Below are 14,384 nucleotides of genomic sequence, written 5' to 3'. Positions count from 1 at the left end.
AGTTGGAAATAGAAGTAGAAATTGTTAGTATCTTTTGCAATGGAGAAGCACAAGTTCTTATAAAGCATAATGACATAGTGAACCGTGACTGAGCCATATGGACTTGATTAGTAGCGGATAATATCCCAAATTTCGCATCAAAATACAACCTAGCTCACAATATCTATCTCTAGGGACCGTTACAGAACACCTAGTAACGTTCCAAGCAGTCACTGTGACATGCAGTCTCTTATACACCGTAATATACCACTAACCAGCTTACTTCTGGAGGCTTCGCCAGACAATCCTACAACGCTCAGAACTCACGCCATTCAAACAACATACCAAACACAATATTGACCTCCTGAATCCGTTAAAACACACCACAAACCGTGATAATGTCTCCAAATGCCTCAAACTGGCGGAATTGCTTAGCCTTTTTGGTGTCAAACCCTATATACAACTAATATCATTTTTTTCAAATTTTTGAATTTTGCAAAAAGGAAAAATCATATTGAACCCATTAACTGAAATACTCACATTGAAAGAACAGCCCATTAGCTGCTTTGCTTTTAGAAAGAGCGTATTTAAGAGCTAAGAGACCGTATTATTATTGCATCGGTGATGTCTTCATACGGTATTTATTTGGAAGACGGTCCTGTTAGGAGACCACAGCCTGTTGGTAATCCCCTATTGAGAAAAATCAATAGGGCTTGTAGAATGTCGCTACCTGAGCCAGATCTGGCTTTGAATCTGGATATTGCTGATTACATCAATGAAAAACAAGGTGGTGCTGCTTACGATGCATCAAAGGCCATTGTTAAATTGATCAACAACAGAGATACTCACACTGCTGTTTTTGCCCTAGCGTTGTTAGATGTTCTAGTGAAAAATTGTGGTTATCCATTACATTTACAAATATCTAGAAAGGCATTTTTAAATGAATTAGTCAAGAGATTTCCTGAACATCCACCTTTAAGATATTCGAAAGTACAAAGGTTGATTTTGACTGCCATTGAAGAGTGGTATCAAACTATCTGTAAACTATCTGAATATAAAGATGAAATGAATTATATTAGAGATATGAGAAGGCTCTTGAAATATAAAGGCTACATCTTCCCAAAGATTCAATCTGACAATCTCGCTGTCATGAGACCTACAGATCAATTGAAAACACCAAGTGAAATCCAAAAGGAGCAAGAAATTGTTCAAGCTGCTAAGTTGGAGGAATTGATCAGAAGCGGTAGACCAGATGATCTTAAAGAGGCAAACAAGTTGATGAAAGTCATGGCTGGCTTCAAAGAAGACAATATTGTCAAGGCAAAACAAAGTGTTAATAACGAGTTGAATAAATTGAAACGTAAAGCTGACTTGTTGAATGAAATGTTAAGCTCTTCGGATGATATGAATGATAATGAAACCGCTGAAGAACTGTACGCTGCATTGAAAAATGCTCAACCAAAATTTCAAAAGATTATTGAGGAAGAGCATGACGATGATGATTTGGTTCAAGATCTATTGAAATTTAACGACAATGTGAACCAGTTATTAGAGAAGTACAGCCTTTTAAGAAATGGTAATGTTACCGCTGCTCAACAAATCAACCCTCAAGCAATGTCCACAGGTTCTATGATGCAATCAAATTCGGGAGCTTTGGCTAATGAAATCAATTTAATTGACTTTGGTGATGATCTAGGCGTCACATCCCCATCACCAACTCCTAATGCATCATCTACTACTAATACTGGTGATGTGATAGATTTATTAGGTGATTTAACTTTATCGTCTTCACCATCTTCTCCGAAAAATGATACCAACAATAACTCTCTAAGTCTAGCGGGTGGTATCAAATTAGACGATAACAACGACTCTCTTGACTTATTCGGAGACTTCACTTCGACTGGTACTTCTTCTAGAATCCTTATTAATCAATCAGCAACTTTGAAAATTGAAGCAGAAAATAAAAGATTATCTGATTCAACTGTAAATAGCAAAATCTACTTCTCAAATCTATCTAATGATAAATTGACAGATTTAACTTTCCTCATTGCTGTACCAAAATCTATGAAGTTAACTTTATTGCCTCAATCAGACAATGAAATGGTACCACATACAAACAGTGGTATATCTCAAGAGGCCAATATTGATAATGTACCAAAAGCTGCAGGCAAACCATTGAAAATCAAATGGAAAGTTAACTATAAAATTGCTAACAATCCAATCGAAGAGACTGCCGTCTTCACTTTCCCCGCGTTATAATGAATTTAAATACTTGTTGTCACATTTTGTATCTTATATAACCTTCATATAAACCTAGTTTAAACGTTAAATGCTTAGAAAATTGACTGCTGACCTTCCGATTATCTTAATAAGTCAAAAAGCTTAACACTTCTTTACTACATATAACATTGTTAATGTGTATCTTGGGAACATCGTACTTAACTCCAAGCATCTTATACTACTACTATCTAGAAGCTATCTAATAACAAAATATCGAATAGCTACGCAAGCATCTGGAATAGAAATTCGTTTTCATAGTTTTGTTTTAGAGTTAATAGAAAGAATAGAGCTTAATTTGTAAATAATACATATTATAAACTAGAAGTAAGTTTACTAGTAGTGCTGAGCTTCCATTTGAGGATTTTCTGAAAGTATGGTTCAGCTCACTGAACTTTTTCATTTTTGAAAGAAAGTTGCATGAACAATACTCCGGGTTCATAACTAGAAAAACGTCTATATGATGTATGTGACTTGTAATGAATGCACCTATTGTCTGTTCGTCCCCTTCATGAAATATTTGAAATTATTTCATGAAATCGAGTGCATCGAATCAAAATGCTTCATTTCTGAAGCCTTTGCAAAATTTCACCGGGGGTAGGAGATTGAATTTTTGATGAAACCCCACTATTATTAACATTTGGCGAGGTTTGTATATTTACTTTTGGATTTTGCTTGTCATTATTTTTTACGCTATTTCTAGCTGAGAGCTGTTGCTGTTGCTGCAGCTGTTTTTGTTGTTGTACCATTAGCATTTGTTGCTCCTTAAACGATTTATAGTAATTTTCTGCTGCCTTAAGTGCAGTTTCCAGGGACAGCTCTGGTTTTTGAGCTAAAATTTTCCTAGAGTATGATTCTATAATTTCACGTTCTGATGGATGCGTTGTTCCTACTGCAGCTTGGGGATCTGCACTCTTTTGTACCGGTGTTGGTGTATTACTCGATGAATCTGGTTTATTATTTAAAGGGACCCTCGAGTTTGCCCTAGGTTGCACTTGCTGTGCGGCCTGTATTTGCTTTTGCTGTAATCTACTCTTAGCACTTCTTCTCAGTTGAATATCTCTCCGCAAGGACTCGTCTCTTTGTGCCTTTAGCTGTGACATTTCTGCAGGAGTTGGAACTTTCATATTCTTGGTATCCAAAGGTTTTCTAGGTTGAGTAGGGTTTGGACGAGGAGCATTTTCTCTTTTCTTGATACATCTCCTCATTGCTTCAAACATGCTTGCCCAACGAAGTCTCTTATGCCCTCGTTGAATGGATTCAGTTCCAACACCCAAGGGAGAAATTCTTCTATTTTGCCTTTGTTGAAATTTATGAGCTTCCATAAGCCATTGTTGTGCATTGTGTGCCCTTGGACCTTTCAAATCATTAAAATTGAAGCGTTCATTAAGTTGTACAAATCTTTCGAAGCATTGCCAAGGCGTTCTTCTTTCGATGTTAGACATATATGACCTGGTCGATCTATGAGTCATATGTGCACTGATCAATTCCCAGTTATAGGCGTAAGTATTAATATTCTTGACCAATTCTTGATCATCTTCAGGCAACCAAATTGTCGGCGTACGATTCTGTAAATAACGTAATGATGGAACTGGAGGCGGTCTAAGATAATGGCTTCTTCTATTTCCATAGAACATTCCTCTTCTTTTACTTAGCTGTACCAGAGATTGTTCATCATCAATTACTTGTCTTTCTACCAATTTATAAAACCCATCATCCTCTAGTGTCATTATAGATTTGGAGATGGTAGCAAAAGGTAAGTTATTAATATTATCTAGCCTTTCCTCTGACGTAGGAATTCCTGAGTAAAGAGGGAAACCTTCTGCTATATTATTTTCAGTTAGTGTTAAGTCCTTTCCGTTGACATTCAATTTGAATGGGTTGCTCTCTCTAGAATTTAAAATTGCTTTATATTCTTCCGGCTGTATCTCAGTTGGAAATGTGTGAGGAAGAATCTCTGATGTAGGGTCTGGTCTTTTGAGTAAAAGACTTATATCAATGAAATTTTCCTCCTCTTGTTCTCCCTCGTTTTCTCCCTCTTCCTCTTCCTCTTCCTCTTGTTCTTTCTCTTCTTTATCTTCTTTTTCTTGGGATTCTATTGTATCTTCACGGGGAGTTACATTTCCTTCAACTTCTTCAGCAGCTGTGATGGTCTCTGTGGTTTCAACTTCTAATTCCACCACATCGTTACTCTTATTATCATCATTTTCAACAGCATCTGTATCCTGTCCTCTGTCTATAAATTCATTATTCTCAAACGTATGAGGCTTTACATTGACACAGCATACCTTACCATAATTCCAATAATCCATTATCCCCTGAGCAATTGTGGTGCATATTGCAATTTTATACTGGCGCCCCTCCTTGAAATCTTCATACATCCATTTTGCTTCGTCTAATAATATAGAACGGTGAGTTGCACTTCGGTTCCATGGATCAACAAATTTTATGGGTTGTCTCAACGACCAAAGACCCAACCTTCTCAATTCCTCGATTCTTGAACTTACCACTGTTATCCTCGCCTCATTTAATGCATCATTCATTATATCGGTCGTTAAAACCTTGTGTGCTCTAGGTATTAGATTAACCAACGGTAGAGTCTGTGCCATGTACTTTAGTTCCGCCAACGGTATTCCTTGCGCCACTTTTGATGGGGCATTTTCCTTTAATAGCAGGTAGATTTGATCTTTGGAATTTATGTTATTTTCAATATAGAAATCTGATACATTTTCTGGCCTTTTTGTAAGTTTAATCGCCAATTTGTTTCGATATTTTCTGGCTGTGTCTATAGGAGTTGTATTAGCAGGATATGTGCTTGATTCAGCTGAATATGATGGATATTTGAAGTTTTCGTGCACAGGCATGGGAGAAGGGCTACGGTCCATAGATCTACCATCTTTATTTCTTAAGTCGACGTCAAAAGTGGATTTAGTCTTTTTCTTTAAGGGTTCCTCATCGACTTGTTCAATTTTTGAAATCGGCCTCTTTGCACTCTCATTCTTATTTACATGTACGCTGGTCTCAATTGAAACCGGCTTTTTTGTATCCTTTACAGCTTTATCAAGCTTAATCATGGATCTTTCGATACCTGGTATTTCTTCCTTAATAATTGTCCTCTGTTCAATTTCCCCAGTACTTTGACTCTTAGTTTTCTTAATTATTGGTAGGGCATGATCTTTTGCCGCGGCAATACTTCTTTTCCTTGTTTCATTCATAGTGGAGAGCCTTGATGGATCTGACTTGGAGCGATGGTTTTCCGTCAACGTTTGTAATTGTACACATGTCGGTATTGGGAGGGTATTTGGTTGGAACCGCATGCCTTTCTTGATGTCATTTTTTTCCAGAAATGAATCTATCTGTTCTTTGAATTGATCTCCATCTGTAATTCTAATCACATCATCTATCCTTGATACGCAATACAATTCAATTAATTTGGATGTACGAAGAGCCGATAGCTCTTCTTTTCGAGCTGTAAGCATTTCACTTTCTTTCTTGTTGAACCCTATTTGTGAGCTGGCAGATGCTGGCCTATTTAAGGGGGAAGAAGATCGTGATGACATTTGGACGCTCTTCTATATCTGGAATTTTGCTTGTTGCAATTTCAATGAAATCCTATAATCAAACCAAGCAAAGAATTTGAAGGGAAAAAAAAAGTAGCAGGGTTTTACGTTAATTGTACCCACTGTTGTAATATAGAAAGGTTCTTTCAGAGCCTTTTAAATGCTCTTCTTTCCTCTATAGAAGCTCATTCATCACTATAAACAAATCCATATTCTAATTGAACAAATCATTGAAATTGGTGACGTTCGTAGGAAGTGAGTTTCGTGTAAAGTTATTTAAGATCACGTGAACAAATCACGTGCAGATTAATTACATATATGAATTGCTTGTGGATCCAGTATGTCCAGTTGACTACCATTTAGCAATCTCCTCTTCGAGCTCAGTGAGACTCTTGAGAAGTCCGTCATGGTCCATGACTGTGTAGGTGCTTATTATACCTTTTTTAGCCGGTGATTGGAAGTGAAGTTTGGCATTTCTTTCAAAAAATCTGTCTTCTTCATGGAAGTAGTCAATTTCATCATTCTTCACTCTTTTCTTGGATCTCCTTTCCTCGTCTTCATCCATATCGAAGTTTACCTCGTATTTTCTGCTAACAATAACATAGAAGTCGTAGTGGTTGTTGTCCAATACGTTAGAAGCGTCTTCTAATGTAATCTTATATAGTGGAGGTACCACTTCAGCGGGCATGTTAATCAGACGCTCACTAAGAACTAGTGCACATTTCTTGTTCACGTTACCATCTACTGTTTGTAAGAAAGTCATTAATTTCGGATCCACTTTCTTCAAATATTTAGCATAGTCGCTATCACGATTCTCATTATAATTAATCAAAGAAAGAAAACAATAAGGATCGGATTCTGTTCCGTCCGTTTTGATGGTAGTCATAGGAGAGGCTAACATCAAATCGGCCAACGCACTTAGTTGGATCCGGTTACTTTCCTGTGGGCCAAACAGTTGACGTGAAAGATTTTTTAAAGCATGGAAATCAACCTCTGAATTGCCATTATAGAAGTCAAAGTCGATGTTAACAATTTCTTCCTCATTGCCTTCAGCTTCTTCATTTTCAGAATCTGTGCTGCTAATATCAATTTCGGAGTCATCCTCTACGTCACCCTCCTCGTTGGCTCTTTTTCTGTTAGTCAACTCACTTAGTTTTATAGCTTGCACCATTGTCCCCTCTTGGCAAAATGTGATTCTTTCTTGGACTGTTAGCTGAGAACACCAAGCTCTTTACATATCAAAAATTTCTAAATTTCATGCTCATCGCCAAATTTGTCAAGAAAAAAATTTCAGCATGCCAAGTGAAAACAAGAAGTACTTTGTAGTCCTTTGCAAGACAAATAACTCTAACTGTTGACAGTTTTTTGGCTATGTTTTGGGTCAATTCCAATCGATATAGCAGGTACAACGACAGCCCTTAGCTGTTCCTGAAAGATACAGTAGTTGTTACTATGACAGTAGCAACAATGACGTTTCTTTTTCTTGCGATGAGTATATATATATATATATGTAGAAAAAAAAAAGTTCTTAAAATTCATCACGAGGCTTACTAATTCTAGACAAGCAACGGTAATCTCTTCCAGTATGGTTAGTGAAGTAAATCAGGATCTGATTAATGAATTAGCTGCATTAAAATTGGAAAACGCTAGATTGCGGAGACAGGTTGAGTCTCAACCTACCACAGTGCAAGAATATCCGTTGTCATTAGAAGAATATAGACGGTATGGTAGACAGATGATCGTAGAAGACACAGGAGGTGTACAAGGGCAGGTCAGATTGAAAAATTCAAAGGTCTTGGTAGTGGGCGCAGGTGGCCTGGGATGTCCTGCCTTACCTTATTTAGCAGGTGCCGGTATTGGTCAAATTGGCATTGTAGACAATGACATCGTCGATACATCAAATTTACACAGACAAGTTCTACATGATTCGACTAAAGTTGGCATGTTGAAATGTGAGTCAGCTAAAGCAGTCTTGAATAAGTTGAATCCTCATGTGAACGTAGTTACTTATCCAGTAAGACTAAATTATTCAAATGCCTTTGATATTTTTGATGGCTACGACTACGTCTTAGACTGTACTGATACACCATTGACCAGATACTTAATTTCTGATGTTGCAGTAAATTTAGGCATTACTGTGGTATCAGCTTCTGGGTTAGGCACAGAAGGTCAATTGACTGTCTTAAACTTCAATAATACCGGTCCCTGCTATAGGTGTTTTTACCCAATCCCGCCAAATCCAATGTCAGTTTCATCCTGTCAGGAGGGCGGCGTCATTGGGCCCTGTATTGGATTAGTCGGTACAATGATGGCTGTAGAAGCAATAAAGCTCATCATAGGTATTTATACACCAGAAAACTTCCAGCCATTTTTAACATTATACTCAGGTTTCCCTCAGCAAACACTGCGTACTTTTAAAATGAGAGGAAGACAATCCAAGTGTATATGCTGTGGTGATAATCGTTCAATCACAAGGGCTGCAATTGAATCCGGCGAAATCAATTATGAGTTATTCTGTGGATCTAGAAATTATAATGTTTGTTCTCCAGATGAAAGAATCACTGTTAATAAATTTAAAGATGAATATTACGACCGTACAACTCAAGACTACGTTTTATTGGATGTTAGACCCAGTCATCACTACGAAATTTCTCATTTTCCTGATGCATTCAATATTCCTGTCAAGAAATTAAAAGATATGCATGGGTCAATGGCAGAACTACAAAAGGAAATTCCTTCCATTAAAGAGGATAGTGAAGTATTGGTCTTGTGTCGTTATGGTAATGACTCGCAACTAGCTACTAGACTTCTGAAAGATGAATTCAAACTCCCCAATGTCAAAGATATCCAAGGTGGATTTTTCAGATATATTGATGAAGTGGATTCATCAATACCTAAATACTAAGATTTATTGTTACAAATACATTGAAATATATAAAAGTAAATAATTTCAGTTATGCAATGATGTTAAAAACTACCCCTCCAAGCACTCAATGGTTAATATACCAGCATTGTTTGCAAAAGCATAAAAATTTCCTCCTTTTGATGACTCGTTCCATTTGACACAAGATATATTTATCCCGGGGGCGTCGATCTTAATCTTACTAACATCATTCGACGTTGATTTGAAAACTTCATAATTATGATCCAATCTATATTTGCCGGTAGATCTGTCATAATCCCAACGCCATAGCTTCAATGATTTATGTGTATTGGAAACATTTTTGACACCTGTCAACAGTCTTCTTGCTATATTGTCCACGTATAAGGTACCATCGGAGGCACTTGATAATATCAACGGGTGCAGTCTAGATGCACCAGCTGACGTTACCGTGGTTTCCCTTGAATTTATCTGGTGTGAAGCAAATAGTGCTCGTGGTACGACACATCTTAACGAATTTCCTTGGTCTGAAAAGACGAAAGAGTCCAATGGAGCACAGTATGTTAAAGGGACTATATTGCCTCCACGAAATCTACCAACATTGCATTTAGTAGTAAATATATCTCGTGAATCAAAAACACAGAAATAGCCATCTATGGATATAGTGCCCACTACCGGATTTTCAGATTCGGAATAACCGACAGAAATTGAGATAATATACGATTCATGCACTTTATGGTAATATGATGGGATATTTTTCTCGTCGGATAGATCGAATTCTGCAACGAATCCATTCTTGAACCCACATACGATGACTTCTGGAGATAAAAAATCGAAACATGTAATAAGCGTACTTGGCAGTGAAATTGTAAGCGCAGATTCAACGTAGTAAACGAATTTGTTCTCATCACTACCAGAAGCAAAAATTTCTATAAATTTAACGCCCCCATTTTGACAGACAAATCCTAGAAGACCCAGAGCTGTTTTTGAATGATAACCTTCATGCCATTTTAGATTCCATATTTCACCAAATGGATGAACGATTGTTTGTACTCTCGAAATTTGCAAGGTCGAAAAAGTTATTTTATAGATGATGACACATGACACATGCTCCTCTTTCTCGAACCCTTGTAAACGTTCTCCGGACGGATCATCCAGATATTGGGAAATTGAAACAGCCAGATATTGAGAGTCGTCATCTTCATTTGGTGCTAGCCAAGCCATATCAGTGACTAATCCACCACTATTTATAAAAAAACCTTTCCTTGTAGAATTTGCGAAAACAGGAAAATCTGATTTCTCATGCGTTTTCAAACGTATTTCTGTATCACCCACAACAATATCAAGGGGCGACACTCTAAATTTGAATAGTTCGTCAAATTCCTTTTCATCTATATCATGAAAGTTTCTTTGAAGATTCTTTTGTATTTTTTCAAAAACTGAATATTTCCTACATGGAGGAATAATATTCAAAGAATAGGATGAATCAGGTTGAATCTTTTCGTTTGGAAAGCTGAAGAGGCATGTTTCAAAGCCCTCTTTTACTTTTGCCAAGCGAAGTAATTTCTCTCTGTTCAGCCCATATATTCTTTCAATTTTGTCTCTTGCTGAGCTTAAATCCTTTAATGATCTAATAGTCCGATTTTTAGAGCTCAGCTTAGAGATACCTGGGCTTGATCCTTTCGATGTAGATTCCTTCTTTGCATTCGCTCTGGCTTTTTTCGTTTTCCTTGTCTTATTTTTCAAATATTTGGGTTCTTCCTCATCGTTTTCCAGCTCAATGTCAATGTCGTCATTGAAGTCAACTTCGGCATCGCTTGTTTCTTTATAATCATCTATTTCTTCCCCTGCCTCTGCATCTGCTTCTGATAATACGAATTCTTCATCTGCGTTAGCTGTACTAACAATGCCTGCAAGGTTACGTACTCCCGCATAAAGAGGGCTTCTGGAGGCGGCTCTTCTGGGCCTTCTAACAGTTGTACCATTAGAAGCTTCTGCTTCAGCGTTCTCATTTCTGCTCCTTTGTTCCAAAATTTCCTGTGAGTTCCCCTCTTCAAGTGGGTTATAGTCACTTATAGCATTTTTCAATGCCACAGCAGCATCAGGAATTTCAATGATCTCACCATTTGTGGATTGACTACCATCTCTACGTTTGGAGGCAGTAGCAAGTAAAGCTTCTATTGTAGTTCCAGCAAAAGTTTTTTCAGATGATGCCACTTTTTTAGGTCTACCTCTACCTTTTTTCACAGATTTATTGGCACTATCTTTATCTGAAGTTGATATGTCATTTTTTCTTGGTCTACCTCTACGCTTTTTGGGAGTCTCTGTAGACATTTCTTGTCAAAGTTGCTATTAGAAAATTGCTATCCTCACTTTCTGTCCCGCCAGATCGCAAATTGCAAATCTCTCTATTATTTACATTGTCAATGTTTATTCAATTCTCGTGTATTGGAGCTTTTATTTTTTTTTGCTTCTCCCTGATTTCGAATGGAAGAAGAATCACGTATTACCCGGTCAACTGTCGTGGTGTCAGTAAAGTTAACTTGTATTAAGAATAGATAGATTGAGCACTATGTATAGCAGTTTCGTGGTTATGTTCTGCTAGATTATGATATATAAAAAGGGCATAGATATATTGGTGTTTTTATTACGTTATACATGGGTTGCCGAGCTGTTGTGAACTTTGAAGATGCGAGCATGTTGGATATGTTCGCAATCATATCGTAGTTCCTGTATGGAGTCGCAGGTGTGAACGTAATAATCTACTAAAAGGTAAAACTAGATTGGTAACTTATTTGGTTTAATAGAACAGTTATCTTTTTCTGATATATATAAAAATATAATGTCATAGAAATAAGTCTAAAAAGAAATCTATAAACGTAAGGATAAGTATCGTAGCGTTCATAAGGATATGGAAGTATGCAGTGTTGCCCTCAGAATATAATTGAGGAGATGAAAATGAATAGAGGAGCTAATAAGTGGGATGCACCGAATTGAGCGGCACCATTAGCAGATGCTAAAACTGTTGCAATAGATGAAGAAGAAGTTTGAGAGGATGTGGAGCTCACCTTGGTGACAATATCAGAAGTGAGGGATGATGAAGGTGCAATAGAAGAAAGTGTTGCAGATGCTAAAACTGTTGGAACAGATGAAGAATTTTGAGAGGATGTGACATTTACCTTGGTGACAACATCGGATGTGAAGAATGATGAAGATGCGTCGGAAGAAAGTGTGACAGTTGTAACGCTCGAGATTGGTGAGGAGTATGCGCTGGAGGAAAGTGTGACAGTTGTGGTGCTTGAGGTTGATGATGAAGTTGTGTCGGAAGAAGGTGTCTCAGAAGAAGATGTGACAGTTGTAGTGCTTGAGGTTGGTGATGTGGTAACAGAAGCATCATTGTAACTGGATACTGTGGTGGTACTAGATGTTTGATAGGAAACGTCAGGTACAGCTGTTTCGATAGCCTTAGCAACACCATTAGTTAGAGTGAAAATGTTACCACCAGCGGTAATAGACTCACTAGTAGTCCATGTATTGTAGTATCCAGCAGCCTTAGTAGCGCCTGGGACAGAATCGGAAATGATTTCAATGTCTTCGGTAGTGGCATTGTAATTAATTTGAGCCATGGAGATTTCTTTGTTGTCTAAATCGTAGACAACGTAAGCGTGAGTTAAGAAAAGATCACCTAATGTTGCATAGGAGGAGGAAGTCGAACCGATTGCGAGTTCACATTGGTCATCGCTTAATTGATAAAGGGAACCAGCTAATGGAGTTTGGATTTGGAAACCACCGAAATCATATACAATCATACTATCTTCATCGACGTTGGCGCATGATAAGACATAACCGTTGGAAGTAGAAGAATAGGTAGCACCGATTTGTTCAGCAAGTAAGTCAAACATAGCTGTTGGTAAGTATGTTAAAGTAGTACCAGAATCTAATAAGGCAGGAATTTGGGTTGTGGTAACAGTGCTTGTGGAACTACCATCAGAGACACCTAAACCGTTTAGTGTAACTTGTAACTTGATAGGAGAGGTGTAACCGTTAGCTTCTAAAGTATTGATCAATGGGATAGTATTTAAGTCACCAGAGTACTTGTTGTGATCGACACCACCGAAAAGGATAGTACCTGAGCTGCCAGTAGCTGGGTCTAAATACAATGAGTATGCGTTAGCTTGAATGACATTTTCTTGGACTAACCTGATAGGGAAGTTATCGTATTGGTATCTACCGGTAGAGGAAGAAGCGGCAGCGGAACCAGAGTAAGTTGATTCTAAACCAGTTAAACCGATACCTAATACCCCGAATGAAGAGTCAGTTTGATCAGCGACGGCAATTGAGATGTCGGATAGTTCTTGACCACCGAAATCGACAACGTCATGACCCCAGAAACCAGTAGCAGAAGAACCATCAGCGTATTGAGTTTGAAAATCTGTGTTGTTGTACACAAAAGAGGAAGAATCTGAGACGCTGAAGGTACCATATGTAGTACAATCAATTAAATCTGATGAAGCAATTGTGGAAGTAGCACTCTTAGATTCACAGTATGGGTTAGTACTACTTGGAACCCAGAAATCGGAAGAACCAGTGTCGACTAAGACAGTAACACTTTGTTTTGGAGTACCAATTTCCATGTCGATGGCGTAGAAAACGGATTCGTTGATCAATTCAACTTCGTCAGTACCGGAACTTCTCTTGACTAAGTTACCCTTTGCAAGACTAGAATCACTGATGGATTTACCATAACGTTTACTGAACTGAACACCGACAAAGCCTGGGGCTTCCGCAGCAGCAGCCTTTAAACTTGAAAAAAGAGCGACAGATGAAACTGAAACGAGTGAAGCTTTCATCCTTAATTATTGTTTGTTTTGTTTGATGATTTTGTAGATAATAATAAATAAATACAAGAGAGGATTATTGAATCGAATATGAATTTTCACCTCTATTTATATATGTTGTCGAGATAGCAATGAGATATCTTTTCAAGATCATTTCTTTTACAATAGGCGTAGTAACGATTAGGCTTCCCAAAGTGGCATACATCTATGTACTTTTTGCAGCTAAATTTCTTTTACTGTCGACACACTAACTATTAGGCTTCCCAAAGTGGTATGCATTTATGTGCTTTTCTGCAACTACATTTCTTTTACCATCGACATACTAATGATCAGGTTTCCCAAAATGGTATACATCAAAGTACTTTTCTGCAATGACATTTCTTTTGTTGCATGCCGCTGTCACATTGAAGACTATATGTCATTTCTTTTTTGAGGAACCAACTGGGGTTCGGGCCTTTCTGAGCCAGAGCAAATAACTCAGTTTCTTTTTTCTTCGAGCTCTGGGAGGAACAGTTCTTGGCGCAGACAATGGAAAAAACCTTGAGGGCCTCCCACAGAGTTCGACGCACGAAACGCGTGGAGCGGTCGAGGACACAATGAGCAAGCAGGCAAAAAGAAAAAGCGCTTTCATACATGAGACATGCACAACTTTGACAGCTGCTCGAGACGGCGCAGCAGTAGTGGGATGTAGTGTAGATTCTTCTTTCTTTTTACATGCAGGGTTTCAGAATATTGCTTGGGCATTAGAGAAATTTCATTTCTTCTCTTTTAGAGGGTGAATAGAGTGTGTAGGCTATGGTTACTATGATAAAGGTTGCCTACGGCTTGTTGCGGTAACTGTTATGACGT

At 37.9% G+C, this 14,384-nt stretch overlaps 6 protein-coding genes across 6 annotated transcripts; 2 read left to right on the top strand and 4 right to left on the bottom strand.

The window, feature by feature from the left end:
• Positions 1-603: 603 nt before the first annotated feature.
• On the top strand, positions 604-2,238 carry GGA1 (ubiquitin-binding protein; the record flags this gene model as incomplete). Its single annotated transcript, XM_003957636.1, has 1 exon — positions 604-2,238. One exon carries the CDS (start codon positions 604-606, stop codon positions 2,236-2,238), a length of 1,635 nt encoding a protein of 544 aa, XP_003957685.1.
• A 581-nt stretch (positions 2,239-2,819) lies between these two features.
• EAF1 (Eaf1p) lies at positions 2,820-5,816 on the bottom strand (the record flags this gene model as incomplete). Its single annotated transcript, XM_003957635.1, has 1 exon — positions 2,820-5,816. One exon carries the CDS (start codon positions 5,814-5,816, stop codon positions 2,820-2,822), a length of 2,997 nt encoding a protein of 998 aa, XP_003957684.1.
• A 352-nt stretch (positions 5,817-6,168) lies between these two features.
• Positions 6,169-6,987, bottom strand: BCP1 (protein-transporting protein BCP1; the record flags this gene model as incomplete). Its single annotated transcript, XM_003957634.1, has 1 exon — positions 6,169-6,987. One exon carries the CDS (start codon positions 6,985-6,987, stop codon positions 6,169-6,171), a length of 819 nt encoding a protein of 272 aa, XP_003957683.1.
• Positions 6,988-7,401: 414 nt separating this feature from the next.
• Positions 7,402-8,721, top strand: UBA4 (Uba4p; the record flags this gene model as incomplete). Its single annotated transcript, XM_003957633.1, has 1 exon — positions 7,402-8,721. One exon carries the CDS (start codon positions 7,402-7,404, stop codon positions 8,719-8,721), a length of 1,320 nt encoding a protein of 439 aa, XP_003957682.1.
• A 69-nt stretch (positions 8,722-8,790) lies between these two features.
• TFC6 (transcription factor TFIIIC subunit TFC6) lies at positions 8,791-11,031 on the bottom strand (the record flags this gene model as incomplete). Its single annotated transcript, XM_003957632.1, has 1 exon — positions 8,791-11,031. One exon carries the CDS (start codon positions 11,029-11,031, stop codon positions 8,791-8,793), a length of 2,241 nt encoding a protein of 746 aa, XP_003957681.1.
• A 599-nt stretch (positions 11,032-11,630) lies between these two features.
• On the bottom strand, positions 11,631-13,547 carry KAFR0E03940 (pepsin-like aspartic protease; the record flags this gene model as incomplete). Its single annotated transcript, XM_003957631.1, has 1 exon — positions 11,631-13,547. The coding sequence occupies one exon, from the start codon at positions 13,545-13,547 to the stop codon at positions 11,631-11,633; it is 1,917 nt and encodes a 638-aa protein (XP_003957680.1).
• Positions 13,548-14,384: the final 837 nt, after the last annotated feature.

Source organism: Kazachstania africana, chromosome 5 (assembly GCF_000304475.1).
Source record: "Kazachstania africana CBS 2517 chromosome 5, complete genome".
Classification (NCBI taxonomy): Eukaryota; Fungi; Ascomycota; class Saccharomycetes; order Saccharomycetales; family Saccharomycetaceae; genus Kazachstania; species Kazachstania africana.
Note: the sequence above shows the minus strand (reverse complement) of the source record. Positions and strands in the feature narration are given on the sequence as shown.